Below are 16,509 nucleotides of genomic sequence, written 5' to 3' on the forward strand. Positions count from 1 at the left end.
TGAGGGCTACAAAACTTAGAGTAGTGTTTTCCAAACTGTGTTCTAAAGGCATTATTTCAAAAAGAGGTTAATGGGTGTTTCTTGAAAGTGAGCAAATAGTACCCTTTTCTTAGAAAGTCAATATGCAGATTAGCATAATTAAGTCTGAAAAGATTTGCGGTACAGTTAATTGGCTTTCAAAACTGTATTTAATATCGTATTTCCCAAGTGTATCTGTGTAGATAAGCTTTTTATTATTTTTCAACGTAACTATTGTTATATTTTTAGCATATCTATTATGATCATGGTAGTCAGTAACCTCATATAACTTACCACCTGTTTTGTAATGTTTTATTGCAACAGAGCCATGCCCACTTGGGCTTTTGTGCTGTAATGGCAGAGTTGAGGGTAGCTGCAACATAGACCATATGGCTGGCAAAGCCTAAAGATAGTTATTATCTGGTGCTTTACAGAAAAATGTTTGCCAGTCCTGATAGCACAACAGAATAGTGCTGGACATTAAATTGGGAAACACCGAATTAAAGAAGTATATTATAATTTTAAACATTATTTCTTATAGACCATTGTAAAATATATGAACATACCTGCAATATTTAAAATCAATTTTAATTATATGAAATTTGCAATAATGTGACTTTTATTTTTATGAAATTATTTACTTTAAGTATTTATATTTTAATATAATTGATATGTATAAGACTAAAAAATGATTTAGCAAGGAAAGAATACAAGTATTCTTACAAATCTTGTCTAAAGCAAAGAGAAAACATTACTTCATAAACTATTTGATAGGCTATTTCTTTTGTGAAATCCTCTAGAGAAGATTAAAAATGCATTATCATTCTTCCTTGCTTTCCTTTTAGGAGTAGTTACTGATATACATGTCTGTGTGCATAATCACTATGTCTTACCATTTTGACTTTGAGGATACTTTGCTCCCTCTTAACATTCAAAATTAACTAGTAAAAGGTATTAGATGATAAATGTTGAAACTTGAGTTTACTGTCTCAGATGTTACATAGATTTCCAAACTAAAACATCTGTCTCAATCCTTCATGAAGTATTAGTAATGCAGCTGAATGAAACTCTCTAATTTCTTTTCCAGGAAGAACTGAACCCCATTATTGTTACGCCACCAATCCAAGCCATTGATCAGGACCGGAATATTCAACCGCCATCAGATAGGCCAGGAATCCTCTATTCCATCCTTGTTGGTTTGTATCTGATAACATTTTACACTATTAGTTATTCTAGAATCTTACAGTAACAAATTCTCTCAATTCCAAGGAAATATTTTAAATAACAAAGTTTATTATTTGACATGACTGTTACTTTTGTGTATAAACACATTTTAAAATAATAATTCAAGATATTTGCTTCCTCAATTAGTTGGACTGAAATGTGTAGAATGATAAATGAATAACTTTTATGGAAGAAGCAAAGCAATTCAAAATATTAGGAAATTAACCTACATATTAGTATTTTTCTACATATCAACTTATCATATAAAGCATCCTCTAGCACCAACTTTCAGCTTTTAATATAAAATGAAAAACATTTCACACGTGTTTTATCTTTGGTTGGTTACTATATATAATTGTGATAATATATGACTGAATTTAAAAAGATATTTTGGAGCCATTCAAAAAAAAAAAAAAAAAAGGTGAGAGAGCATGATTAGCCCAAGGGAGCATGAAACATTAACCTTTGGCAAATATTTTTCTTGAAAAATTCCACAGAAACCATCCTAATCCATCCCTATGCATATACTACTAATTGTATCAAAAGCAAAAATGATGAGAAATTGATTATGCTGCTCTTCTTAGACTGATTTTGCTGAAATATGGATGTTGCTGATTTGCGTAGCCTCTAGACAGAAAGATGCATGTGAGACAGGCTATATATCTTTTAAGGAAGAAGGGGCTTCTTTTGAAGTGTGCTTGAAAAATAACTTTAATGGAGTTCAGCATTAGCCCTCAACCCCTTTCTGTCCTCTTACTTGAAGCCTTTGTGCATATACATATACACAACAACCAACAGATATTAGATTTGCAAATATCATAATGTATCCTTCTTAGAAATGCTGTCTGTAAAGAAAATTCAAGCAATTCTGTTTCAAGCCTTTGGTCTTTATAAAGACACAAATATCATAAGCAGAGCTCAGACTTTTATATTTGTAAAAAGCTTTCATAAACATGAAACTATTTTAAGTCTATAGAGATCTTGGTGTAGATAATAAAGCATCATTTATTTCATTAACTGAAGGCTTGACTGTATGTCAATCACTCTATTAGATGCTAAAGACACAAATATGAGAGATGAATGTTCTAGGTTAGGGAGTCGTGGAGTCTGTGGCTAAAAAAAAATTAAAACAATTTAAAAGATAAATTAAAATACAATATTTAAGGCACTCTAAATAAAGTTTGAACCACATGTAGGCTCATGAGAGGAGAGCATTAAGCATTTTATGAGAATTGCTTAGGAAGAGTCATTTTAGCAGAAAGACAGGAGTTTCCGGGTGGAAAAAGAGAGCAATTATCTATATGGATAATGCAGCATATGCAAAAGCCAAAGGATGAAATTTAAGAACAGACTTGGATAATTATGATACTCAGAGCCAGTTGGATGCATTGGTGTTCAAGTTTATTTCACTTTTAAAAGTTATATGCATTCTTTTTCTCAACAAATGATCACCTACACTGTGAAGCAACCCATATCACTGACTTTGTGGACCCAGTTTTCTGGCAGAAGAGATAGGCAATAAACAGTTACTATAATAAGTAAGTGTTTATTATCAAAGTTAGAAAGTTGTGAATGCTATGGGAAAAATCGATCATATGAATGGGATTGGAAAAGCAGAGGAGGATTGTAGTAGAAGTTGCAGTATTAAGCAGTATCATCAGCACTTGCGTCATCAAAAGTTAAGCTATTAGCAAAGGCTTACAGAGGCTGAGGAAGTTATTCTCGTTGATATCTCTGGGAAGAGTTCTAGGCAGAGATCAAAACTGAAGCTTGCCAGGTGGGTTTCAGAAACAACAAGGGGGCCAGAAGTACTGGAAAGAAGTGAGTGAGGTAAAAGTAGAAAGGTGACAGATAAGAAGAGAGCAGAAACTAGAGAGTCTTGTATGTTATTTATCTACTTTGTATTTTTCTCTGAGTGAAATGAGGAGCCAATTTAAAAATTTTAACAGAAAAGTGACACAGTGATGGAAAGTTTCATCAGCCTACAACTGTAGGATAATGGATTGTCCCAAACAATGGATATAAACTCTTATAATTATTTGCTGTCACAGCTAAGGTAAATGAAAAATATCCTTTTACACTATTTACATTTTTAGAAGGAAGAGAATTGTAGGGGTTGAGAGTGTAGCCTCTGGAAATTGTACTATCCATGTTAAAAATCCTGACTTTAACTCACACTAGACATAATTTTATTTAAGTTATTTAGCCCCTCTTTACCTGAAATTAGTCCTTCTTTTTTTCTTCTTTTGAGACAGTGTCTTGCTCTGTCACCCACACTGGAGTGCAGCAGCACAATCATAGCTCACTGAAGCTTCGACCTTCTTGGTTCAAGTGATCCTCCCGCCTTAGCCTCCCAAAGTTCTGGGATTACAGGCGTGAGCCACTACCTGACCAGATTATTATTCTTTAATATAGGATTAACAAAAATAGATCTTTGTACAAAAGGGTTATGAGAATTTGATCCAATACATTGTAAATGTGCATAATACTGCCTGGAAAAAAAGTTAATGCTCAATACATTTTAGTTGACATTGTTATTAGCATTAGGAAGGAAAATAAGGCATGTTACCTAAGTCACATCAGTCTGGTACAAATGGAAACACAAAAACAAAAATCAGACACAGCTACATTTTAGTTGACATTGTTATTAGCATTAGGAAGGAAAATAAGGCATGTTACCTAAGTCACATCAGTCTGGTACAAATGGAAACACAAAAACAAAAACCAGACACAGCTACATTTTAGTTGACATTGTTATTAGCATTAGGAAGGAAAATAAAGCATGTTACCTAAGTCACATCAGTCTGGTACAAATGGAAACACAAAAACGAAAACCAGACACAGCGCGCGCGTGCGCCCGCGCGCACACACACACACACACACACACACACACACACACACACACACACACACACACACACACACACAGAAGGGGATATCCATGACTCTGACTTCACGTACTTTGTCAAAACTCTTAATTTTCCTTAAATCCATCCAAATACTTCTGAATATATGTGTTTCTCCAAGCTAACATTAAGTTACCATATGGAGGACTCCTCTCCTGCTTCCATTTGTTATAGACAGTCTCTGTTTACTATATGTGAGGATACGGATGCTGATGTCCTTGACAAGGTCATCCAAGAGCTGTTGTCAGCCTCTTCAATGGTCCTACTGTCATGAACATCAATGGCAGAATTATTGACTAGCCAAAAGTCTTTAAAGGAAAAGCTAGAGAATGATGTTCATAGGGAGTTTTAAAAAGTTTAACATATTTCTGGGATTCTAAAAAGATAAAAGCAAGCTGTATATATACTCAGGAAGCACTTGGGAAGGCCCTAAGCTCTCATCTCTGACTAACCTTGAAACTCTGCAAATGCAGTAACTTAAGGTCAAGATGGAACAACTCCATAAAGCAGCTAGACCTAAAAGATTCTACAAAACACTCTACCCCCTAATGGCAGAATACACATTCTTCTCAAGTGCACCTAGAATGTTCTTCAGTATAGATCATGTTAGGCCATAAAACCAATATCATTAAATTGAAGATGATTGAAATAATACAAACTCTATTCTCTGAAAAAAATGGAATAAATTAGAAATTACAATGAAGGAAATTTTGGAAATTCACAAGTGTGTGGAAGTTAAACTACATTCTTTAATCAATGACTCAAGGAAGAAATAAAATCAGAAAAATACTTTGAGACAAATAAAAATAACAATACATTGTAACATGTATTTTAATCTCTAATCAATAATGTAATATTTGTCACAAAGACACTGGAAATGTTAAGCAAACTAAAGAAAAAGAGCAGAAGGGAGGCCATCTATGGTGACTCACACCTGTAATTCCAACATTTTGGGAGGCCGAGGCAGGTGGATTGCTTGAGACCCGGAGTTCGAGACCAGCCTGGGCAATATGGCAAAACCCTGTCTCTACAAAAAATACAAGAATTAGCTGGGCATAGTGGTGTGCACCTGTGGCCTCAGCTACTCATGAGGCTAAGGTGGCAGAATCACCTGGGTCCGGGAAGTCAAGGCTGCAGTGCTGCAGTGAGCTACAATCACATCATTTTACTCCAGCCTGAGTGATGGAGGAGATTGGAGGTGACTCTCTTTAAAAAAAAAAAAAAAAAAAAGAAAGCTAAACAACACAATAGAAATAATAGAGACTACAGTGGAAAGTAATAAAAGAGGGATTAGGAAAACAGTAGAGATAATAAATGAAGCCAAAATCAATTCTTTGAAATCATCAACAAAATTAAGAAACCTCTAGCTAGACTGACCAGGAATAAAAGAGATAAGATGCAATTTACTAACCTGGAATGAAAGAGAGGACCTTCTATTTAGCTTACAGAAATAAAAAAATGTTATGAGGGAATATTATATACAATTTATGCCAACTAGACAAATGGATGCAATGGACAAATTCCTGGAATCAAACTATTCAAACTGACTTCAGAAAAAATAAAAAATTGGGGCAGACTTTTAACAAGTAAATAGACTGACTTAGTAATCAAAAAAATCTTCCCACAAAGAAGAATTCTGGATCAGATGCTTTACTGGTAAATTCTTCCATTAGAGAATATTTAATACCCTTTCTGTGTTAGTCCGTTCTTGTGCTGCTGTAAATAACTACCTGTTACTGGGTAATTTATAAGTAAAAATAGGTTTAAGTGGCTCACAGTTCTACAGGCTGTACAAGAAGCATGGCTGGAGAAGCCTCAGGAAACTTTCAATCATGGATGAAGGGGAAGTTGGCGCATCTTACATGGCCAGAGCAGGAGAGAGAAGGGGTGGTACTACACACTTTTAAACAACCAGATCTCATGAGAACTCACTCACTGACACCACTGTCACCAGAACAGCAAGGTGGAAATTTTCCCCCATTATTCAATGACCTCCTACCAGATCCCTCCTCCTACATTGGAGATTACAATTTAACATGAGATTTGGGTGGGGAAACAAATCCGTACCATATCATGAAACCCCTGATTCCTCTGAAATCTCATGTCATTCTCACAGTGCAAAATACAATCATCCTTTCTCAACAGTTCCCCAAGTCTTAACTGATTTCAGAATTAACTGAGAAGTCCACAGTCCAAAGTCTCATCTGAGACAAGGCAAGTCCCTTCTGCCTATGAGCCTGAAAAAACAAGATACAATGTGGGTACAGGCTTTGGGTGAATACACTCATTCCAAAAAAGGAGAAATCAGACAAAGCAAAGGGTCTACAGTCCCCGTGGAAGTCCAAAACCCAGGAGGGCAGTCATTAAGTCTTAAATCTCCAAAATAATCTCCTTTGACTTCATGTCTCATATCCAGGCCACACTGATGCAGGGGGTGGGCTCCCAAGGTCTTGGGTATTTCTGCCTCTGTGGCTTTGCACAGTATAGCCCCATTGGCTGATTTCATGGGCTGGTGTTTGGTGCTTGTGCCTTTTCCAGGTGCACATTGCAAGCTGTCAGTGGATCTACCATTCTGGGGTCTGGAGAATAGTTGCCTTCTTCTCACAGCTCCAATAGGCAGTGCCCCAGTGGGAACTCTGTGTGGGGGCTCCCACCTCACATTTCCCTTCCACACTGCCCTGGTAGAGGTCTTCCATGAGGGCTCCACCCCTGCAGCAGATTTCTGCCTGGATATCCAGACATTTCCATACATCCTTTGAAATGTAAGTGGAGGCTTCCAAGCCTCAACCCTTGCCCTCTGTGTATCCACAGGTTTAACATCACGTGGAAGCTGCCAAGGCTTATGGCTTGCATGCTCTGAAGCAGAGGCCTGAGACATATCTGGGGGCCATGTAGCCATGGCTAGAGCTGGAATGGCTGGTTGCAGGAAGCAATGTCCTGAGGTTGCACAGGGCAGTGGAGCCATGGGCCTGGCCCACAAAACCATTCTTTCCTCCTAAGCCTCAAGGCCTATGGTGGAGAAGGCTGCCATGAAGGTCTTTGAAAGAAAAGCATAATCTGTAGACCCCTTAATCATATATGTAGCTGAAATTTCTGCTTCTAATTGTGTTATCAAGTCTGACCATTTTTAATGTAAATGTTAACAGCTATCAAGCTCTGTTGCAGCACTGTCATTAATAATGATATCATACAATGTGTATTTATTTCTAACAATATAAGAAAGTCTGCTGACTTTAGCTTGTAACAGTAGCTTGTAGTATTAAGTACTCTTATATGAGCAGCTAATGTGTGAAAAGCAATATGTATTAAATATCATATAGATGAGATATATGTTACATACTAAAACATTAATATTGTTAACAGTATTTTTTCTTATTTTTCAAAGTATGATTATAATAATATTATGAATATTCTGGCAACTAAAATGTTGGTGTCACCCATTGATTAAGAATGGAGATACTAGAGCCAGAAACCTTGGTTTAAATTGTTTTATAAACCTTCATTAACTCCGGTAGGTATTATCAAGTATTAGCACTTTCATGGCCAGGTATACAGTATAATCCTATTGGAAAGGTAAAGAGAAAAACACATTTTTTGTCCCTTCCTCAATGCATATATCACATTGAGAAGGGATGAAAATGTTCATGGGCCCTACATTTCTTCTATTGTGTATTTCATATTTCACAGTTATCATATTTCATTGTGTATTTCATATTTCACAGTTACCAGAGAGTCCATATTTTTCTTTGTTTCCTTTTTTGTTTTCTTATTTTTTGTTTATATTTTCTTTTGTTTCATGATCCTTGTGCTACACAACTGAGTTCTTATAACTGAACACTTATAGCTGAGCACATGTGGTTTTTTCAAACATTATATAACCTTAAATATACCCCCCAAGGTGTATTTTTCCTCATGCCTTACCATTCTCTAGAATGCTTCTTCTAATTTTAATGTACTTCTACATTTTGGAAATTATTTTTTAAAGAAAATATTCTTTATAGAATTTATTTAAAATAGTCCATTTAATTGCATGTGTGCCTGCCTTTTAAGAAGGCAAAAGTGAAAGCTATCAAACTTCTGAAGGCCTGATCCCAGAACTGAATCAGTAGAAATAATCTACTATCATATACTGGTCAAAGCAAGAACAATTCCTGCCCAGATTTAAGGTGAGGGGAAAAAAAGAGTATTTTACTTGTTAGGAAACAAAAAATGTTTTTCATCTTTGATCTAATTCAATTAATTCAAGGAGATGAGAAGGTTCATAAAGTGGAGCTCTGAACTTTAAGACGTAAATAACTTTAGGCAAGATTGTGTGTGTATGTTTGTGTATTATTCCGTTTTCATGCTGCTGATAAAGACATACCTGAGACTACATAATTTACAAAAGAAAGAGGTTTAATGGACTTACAGTTCCACATGGTCGGGAAGGCCTCACAATCATGGCGGAAGGTGAACGGCATGTCTCACATGGCAACATATAAGAAAAGAGAGCTTGTGAAGGAAACTCCCACTTTTAATACCATCAGATCTTGTGAGATTTATTCACTTTCACGAGAAGAGTACAGGAAAGACCCGCCTTCATGATTCAATTACCTCCCACAAGGTTCCTCCCATGAGATGCGGAAACTGTGGGAGTTACAATTCAAGATGAGATTTGGGTGGGGACACAGGCCAAACCATATCATTTAGTTAATGATAGCTACATTTTATAATGAATACATAACTTTTCTGATCCTTCATCCCATGAATTAAAAAATATTTTTGAGTACACACTCTAATATTTAAGAATTATACATGTATTTTATCAGTCATTAAATTTTCAATGTTCAGATATCACATAGAAAATGATTAATTGTATTATATATAAGTCAACATGATACATAATTGTATTAATTACATCAAAATTGTCAGTCTGACTTTATTTCCGGTCTGCATGGATCTCCACGGTTTTGACCTAATAACATGACTGATTAAGCTGTTTTAGCAGAGGAATGGGAAGGGATTTTTCCATCTTTTTTGGTGATCACTTCTACACACATCATTAGTGTTACCTTTAATCTCAGGTTTATTTGCAGAGATATTTCTCAGCTATTTATTCATTTTTTGAGCATTAGTTTGGTGTAAAATTAATATTATAAAATACAGATCCCTTTAATTGGCCAAATGCAAACTAAAAGTCACTGCAATGTGTTGAAAGCAAACAGACAAGAGAGAAGGCTGCTTGTGATGCTTAATTTTATTTGGCAGCTTGACTGATTTAAAGCATATAGAAAGAGATGGTAAAACATTATTTCTGGGTCTGTCTAAGAGATTGTTTCAAAAAGAGACTAATATTTGAATCAGAAGACTGAGTGAAGAAGATCTGCTCTTACCAATATGGGCAGGCATCATCCAGTCCATTGAGGGCCTGAATAGAACAAAAAGGCAGAGGAAGGATGAGTTCTGTCTTCTTGAACTGGAACATCCATCTTCTCCTGCCATCAAACATTAGAGTGCTTAGTTCTCAGGCTTTCAGATTCTGAGACTTATACCAATGACTCCCCTGGTTCTTAGGCCTCTGGACCTGATAAAAAATGCACCACCAGTTTTTCTGGTTCTCAATTTGCAGATAGTAGATGCTCTTAGCATTCATAACAAATGATATCACTTGGCTGTGTCACCACCCAAATCTCATTTTTAATTCCTACGTGTTGCGGGAGGGACAAGGTGGGAGGTAATTGAATAATGGGGCCAAGTCTTTCCTGTGCTGTTATTGTGATAGTGAATAAGTCTCACAAGATCTGATGATTTTTTTTAAAAAGAGGAGTTCCCCTGCACAAGTGTTCTCTCTTTGCCCGCTGCCATCCATGTAAGATGTGACTTGCTCCTCCTTGCCTTCCACCATGATTGTAAGGCTTCCTCAGCCACATGGAACTGTAAGTCCAATTAAACCTTTTTCTTTTGAAAATTGCCCAGTTTCTGGTATGTCTTTATCAGCCATGTGAAAATGAACTAATACAGTAAATTGGTAACAGGAGTGGGGTGTTGCTGAAAAGAGACCCAAAAATGCAGAAACGACTTTGGAACTGGGTAACAGGCAGAGATTGGAACAGTTTGCAGGGCTCAGTAGACGACAGGAAGATGCGAGAAAGTTTGGAACTCTCTAGAGACTTACCGAATGGCTTTGACCAAAATGCTGATAATGATATTAATGATGAAAACCAGGCTGAGGTGCTCTCAGATAAAGATGAGGAACTTGTTGGTAACTGGAGCAAAGGTGACTCTAGTTATGTTTTAGCAAAGAGACTGGCAGCATTTTGCCCCTGCCTTAGATATTTGTGGAACTTTGAACTTGAGAGAGATGATTGAGGGTATCTGGTGGAAGAAATTTCTAAGTAGCAAAAGCATTCAAGAGGTGACTTGGGTGCTGTTAAAGGCATTCAGTTTTATTAGGGAAACAGAGCATAAAAGTTCAGAATATTTACAGTGTGATAATTTGATAGAAAAGAAAATCTCATTTTTTGAGGAGAAATTCAAGCTGGCTGCAGAAATTTGCATAAGTAACAAGGAGCTGTATGTTAATCCTGAAGATAATGGGAAAAACGTCTCCAGGAGATGTCAGAGGTCTTCATGACAGCCCCTCCCACCACCAGCCTGGAGGCCTGGGGAGAAAAGATGGTTCTGTGGGCTGGGCCCAGGATCCCCATGCTTGTGCAGCCTTGGGACTTGTTGCCCTGTGTCCCAGCTGCTCCAGCTGGCTGAAAGGGGCCAACATAGAGCTCAGGCCCTAGCTTCAGTGGGTGCAAGCCCCAAGCTTCAGCAGCTTCCACAAAGTATTGAGCCTGCGAGTGCACAGAAGTCAAGAATTGAGGTTTGGGAAACTCCACCTAGATTTCAGAAGATGTGTGGAAATGCCTTGTATGTCAACGCAGAAGTTTGCTTCAGGGGCAGGGATCTCATGAAGAACCTCCGCTAGTGCAGTGCAGGAGGGAAACTTGGGGTCAGAGCCCCCACACTGAGTCCCTACTGGGGCACCACCTAGTGGAGCTGTGAGAAGAGGGCCACCATTTTACAGACCCCAGAATGGGAGATCCACCGGCAGCTTACACAGTACATCTGGAAAAACCAGAGACACCCAACACCAGCCCATGAAAGCAGCCAGGAGGGGGCTGCACTCTGCAAAGCAACAGGGGTAGAGTTGTCCAAGGCTGTGGAAGCCCACCACTTACATCAGTGTGACCTGGATGTGAGACATGGAGTCAAAGGAGATCATTTCAGAGCTTTAAGATTTGACTTTCCTGCTGGATTTTGGACTTGGGGGCCTGTAGACCTTTCGTTTTGGCCAATTTCTCCCATTTGGAATGGCTGTATTTACCCAATGCCTGTATCCCCACTCTATCTAGAAAGTAACTAGCCTGCTTTTGATTTTACAGATGCATAGGTGGAAGGAACTTGCCTTGTCTCCGGTGAGACTTTGGACTGTGGACTTTTGAGTTAATGCTGAAATGGGTTAACACTTTGGAGGACTATTGAGAAGGCATGATTTGTTTTGAAATGTGAGGATGTGAGATTTGGGAGAGGCCAAGTGCAGAATGATATGGTTTGGCTGTGTCTCACCCAAATCTCACTTAGAGATAGGATCTCACTATGCTATGCATGTTGGTCTTGAACTCCCGACACAGGTGATCTGCCTGCCTCAGCCTCCCAAAGTGCTGGGATTATAGGCATGAGCCACCATGCCTGGCCATAGATCTCATCTTGAATTCCCACATGTTGTGGGAGGGACCATGTGGGAGATAACTGAATCATGGTGGCAAGTCTTTCCGTTGCTGTTCTCATGATAGTGAATAATCTCACGAGATCTGATGGTTTTAAAAAGCAGAGTTCCCCTGCAGAAGCTCTCTCTCTCTTTGCCTGCTGCCATTCATGTAAGAAGTGACTTGCTTTTCCTTGCCTTCCACCATGAGTGTGAGGCTCCAGCCACGTGGAACTGTAAGTCCAATTAAACCTTTTTCTTTTGTAAATTGCCCAGTCTTGGGTATGTCTTTTCAGCAGTGTGAAAATGGACTAAAACAACAAATTCCCATTATCTATCAGCCAATTGATTGAGAGAATCAATCTCTCTCTCTCTCTCTTTCTCACTGTCGGTACTAATATGTCCTCATAGCCTATTTGTTTTGTTTCTCTAAAGAACTCTGAATAATACACTGCTGCTTATCCCTTCACACTGTACACTTGTCACATCTCCCTCAAGATTCCTTGCTTGTCCCTAAAACATACAAACAGAGACACAGTGTCAATTGGTGTATAAAGCATTAGCTAAGTTTACTTTTGTATTATTTTATTTAAAAATAAATATAAAATTAAAGTTTGAATAAGAGTGGTAGTAGCATGGGTCTATGCCCCTAAAACATTAAAGCTTAAGATCTGTGCATTTCACTATATGTAAGTTGAATCAATCAATAAAGAAAAATAAATTTATACCTTTTATTCTCAATTCTATTTTAGGGGTTACCCCAGTACACAATAGATAAAATTTTGTCTAGATAATTGGGCAATAAAAGTAGCATTTTAGAAAGTTTCCTTCAGTGATTATAAGGGAATGGAATGTCAGAAGATATTAGAAGGCTATCACCGTGGTACAAGTACGAAATAACAAGGGTCTAAGTAAGGTAAGTGATTAGGACTATGAAAAAGGAACACATCAGAGAGACTTTCTAAGGTAAGAAAGAATCACTTGGAGAATGTGTAGAGAATTGGCTAGTGAAAGTAACTTGGGGATTTGAATCTGCATAGTCAGAAAAAATGGTGGTTCTATTAGTAATAAAATGGTTTCTGAATTTTGTAATTATTTTTATGTTTAAATAACAGATATGAACATATCATGTACCATGAAGAGGTGGCTTTCAAACTTTAAAGGATACAAGAATTCAGTGAGATTATTCAAAGTGCATTCTCTTGACCTCCCTTTTCAGAGCTTCTGATTCAGAAGATCTGGGACAAGATCTCGGTCTTTCTAGTGTGGGTACACCTGAACTATACTCTCAGAAGCATTGTCATAAATATGCATAGGAAAAGCAACCCAATAAAATCTTTGGTAAAGATTTTTTGAAGTTGAGATATTGGCTACTAAGATAAGAATTTTAGTTTTCCCTAATAATATGTAAAAATTGATTTAAATTATTTTGGTGGCTATTACGCAGTTATTAAAAACATTTTGGATAAGAAAATGAAGTTTGTTATTTATAACAAGTAGCTGAAAAAGAAGTTTTGCAAAGGAGACAGATTTAGAACTAATGATTTTTGGAAGATGTAAAAGCAGGACACAGGTAGTTTACTTTTTTCATTTAGAATTATCAAAGAATGCACTAACAGAATGTAGTAGCTGAAAAGAAAAAGTGCTAAAGGTAAAATTAATAGAAGAAAATAATGAGAAATTAGAGGTAATTTTTCTAATATATATTTGAACCTAGGGATAACTTGATACAAAAACAAATGTGTTGTTAGGGCATAGATGAAAATAATGGTTAAAATTATCAACAAAATTTTAGTTATGTAATAGGGGTAGCAGGTGAATTTAATGTCAGAGGAATGGAATATTAATATAATTAATCCCAAGATCAAATAAGGGAATGACTAAAAAACAAAACCCAGAGCTTCAGAGATGGTTCAGAAGCAGCTATATTTTTAGATGAATTAAGCTTTGCTAAATAGAGTTTATATTACATTTTCTAAGTGGGATAAATAAGGGATTCTGTAGGGACCTTGAACTTCGACATGTATTTCTATTCTTGTACAATGTTTTTACATTTCAATACCTTGGCTTCTGCAGGGTATCTGGCATTCATGGTTCATTAAAATGTTTTCACAAAAAAATTACCTGGAGAGATAAGTTACATGTTATAATTGTTTTTGTTCTACCAAAGGAAATTGTGGGTGTTTTCATTAGCAGTGTTTTATTGAAACTGACTATAATTTCTATATATCTACAATGTCAAAATTTGAGGAATTACCACACATCTTCATGGCACTCAGAAGACAATGTTCTCTTTTATTTCTGTGTTAATCAGGTTACTAATTTTATATGTAAAGATAAACATTTTCAGTGGTGAAGGGAAAAATTTGATACTGTATTTTTTGAGGTAGTGCTCCTTTGAAGTATATTAGATGTGCATTTTCAAATGTATGAAGCATTAAAAACAAATGTTTTCCTGAATGGGACTCTTTGGGTAAAAAATACAGAGGTGAACTTAAGTTCATCTTGGCGTTAAAGGAAATTTATCGAAAGGACTTTGTTTTCTTCCGGAATTCAAGGAACTGTCAAAAACAATAACATTTTAAGAAGCAGAAACATGAATTTCAAGATGAGGGATTAGAGGGCCTTTCCTCTAGATGCCCATTATTTTCATGGTGCAGATTGTACATCCATCTTCTGATTCTTTGCTCTAAATAAAAATTATTGGAAGATTAAGTGATAATTATATAGTTTAGGTCAGGCCATCCACATTTCCTTCAATTTACTATATGTAAGGAATCAGAAGTACTGTGCCAATAAATGATAGGAAAATACAGCTATGAGAAAAAACTGTTAAGGTGTAAACACTTTAAAAATAATATGAAGCAAAAGGCAATTAAAAGAAGGAAAAGTTAATCTTTACAACCAACATTGCAGAACAATTGGACAGCCATATGTAAACAAATAAACTTCAATCCATACCTCACACTATCTACAAAAACCAACTTGAAAGACTTTCTATACATAATGTTCAGAGCTAAAACTATAAAGCATCTAAAAGATAATATTGGTAAAAATTTTTATGACCTTAGGGTTGGCAACAATTTCCTTTTTTTTTTTTTTTTTTTTTTTTGAGACGCAGTTTTGCTCTTGTTGCCCAGGCTGGAGTGCAATGGTGCAATCTCGGCTCACCACAACCTCTGCCTCCCAGGTTCAAGCAATTCTCCTCCCTCAGCCTCCTGAGTACCTAGGATTACAGGCATGTGCCACCATGCCTGGCTGATTCTGTATTTTTAGTAGAGACGGGGTTTCTCCATGTTGGTCAGGCTGGTTTCAAACTCCCAACCTCAGGTGATCCCCCCACATCAGCCTCCGAAAGTGCTGGGATTACAGGTGTGAGCCACTGTGCCCGGCTGGCAACCATTTCTTAAATGTAACAAATGCAAATCTATAAAAGAAAAAATTTAAAATTTGACTTCATCAAAGTAAAAATGCATTTGCTCTTCAAAAGGCATTGACAATAGACTGAAAAAGAACTGACAGAAAAGGAGAATGTATTTGCGAAATGTATCCAATGAGTGACTTGTTTGGGGAATATATGAAAACACAATTTTATAAAAATTAGACAATTATAAAATGGCCGAAAGTTTTAACAAATTATTACAGATTTATAAACAAAATAAGAATACGAAAAGTTGCTCAATGCCATTAGCTAATTGGGAAATGCAAATTAATACCTCAATGAATATCACTACATACACACCAGAATGGCCAAAATTTAAAAGACTGACAATATCAAGTGTTGGTGAAAATGTGGAAGATCTGAAATGCTCATACATTGCTGGCAAGAACGTTAAATGGTACAGACACATTGGAAAAATATTTTGGCAATTTCTTTAAAAGTTAAACATTACTCAACAATGGAAATATAATATTATTGATACACAGCAACTTGGATGAATCTCTAATGCTTTATACTGAGTTGAAAGAAGCCAGTCTCCAAATCTTTATACTACACAATTGCATCTAAATGTCGTTCTCAAAAAGATGAAAGTACGATGGTGATGAACAAATCAGTCATTGCTAAAGATTAAACTTTGGGGAAGGAAAACACAAAGTAGTTATTTGATCCTAAAACCATTCTATATCCTGATTGTGGTATTGACTACATAAACCTATACATAACTGAAAATTAATAGACTTGTTCTCTGCCCAAAAATTCTTAATAAAACATTTAGACATACACATATCATATGGCCTAGCCATTCCACTCCTAGATATTTACTCAAGATAAATGAAAGCATAGATTCATTCAGAGAGGTACACAAGAAAGTTCATAGCATCTTTATTTGTGACTGGAGGCAATTCAAGTGTTCATCAACGTGTGAATAAACAAATGAATTGTAGCATATCCATACAATAGAATAACACCTAGGCAATAGAAATAAATAAACTATTGATAAACGAAACAACATGGACTTCAAAATCATTATGCTAATTGAAAGAAGCCAGACACACCAACGGAAAGAATATATACTGTAAGGCCAGGCAGGGTGGCTCATGCCTGTAATCCCAGCACATTGGGAGGCCGAGGCCAGTGGATCACCTGAGGGCAGGAGTTCGAAACCAGCCTGGCCAACATGGTGA

At 36.6% G+C, this 16,509-nt stretch overlaps 1 protein-coding gene across 19 annotated transcripts in view; it reads left to right on the forward strand.

Moving 5' to 3' along the window:
- PCDH15 (protocadherin related 15) overlaps nucleotides 1-16,509 on the forward strand; it is a 1,013,670-nt gene that overhangs the window by 572,630 nt on the left and 424,531 nt on the right. For all 19 annotated transcript variants that reach the window (XM_054522581.2, XM_063727642.1, XM_063727641.1 and 16 more), the window contains one exon: nucleotides 1,106-1,214. In XM_054522581.2, coding sequence (XP_054378556.2) covers nucleotides 1,106-1,214 — 109 coding nt within the window. The remainder of the gene's footprint in view (nucleotides 1-1,105; nucleotides 1,215-16,509) is intronic.

The sequence above is a fragment of the Pongo abelii genome, chromosome 8 (genome assembly GCF_028885655.2).
Source record: "Pongo abelii isolate AG06213 chromosome 8, NHGRI_mPonAbe1-v2.0_pri, whole genome shotgun sequence".
Lineage (NCBI taxonomy): Eukaryota > Metazoa > Chordata > Mammalia > Primates > Hominidae > Pongo > Pongo abelii.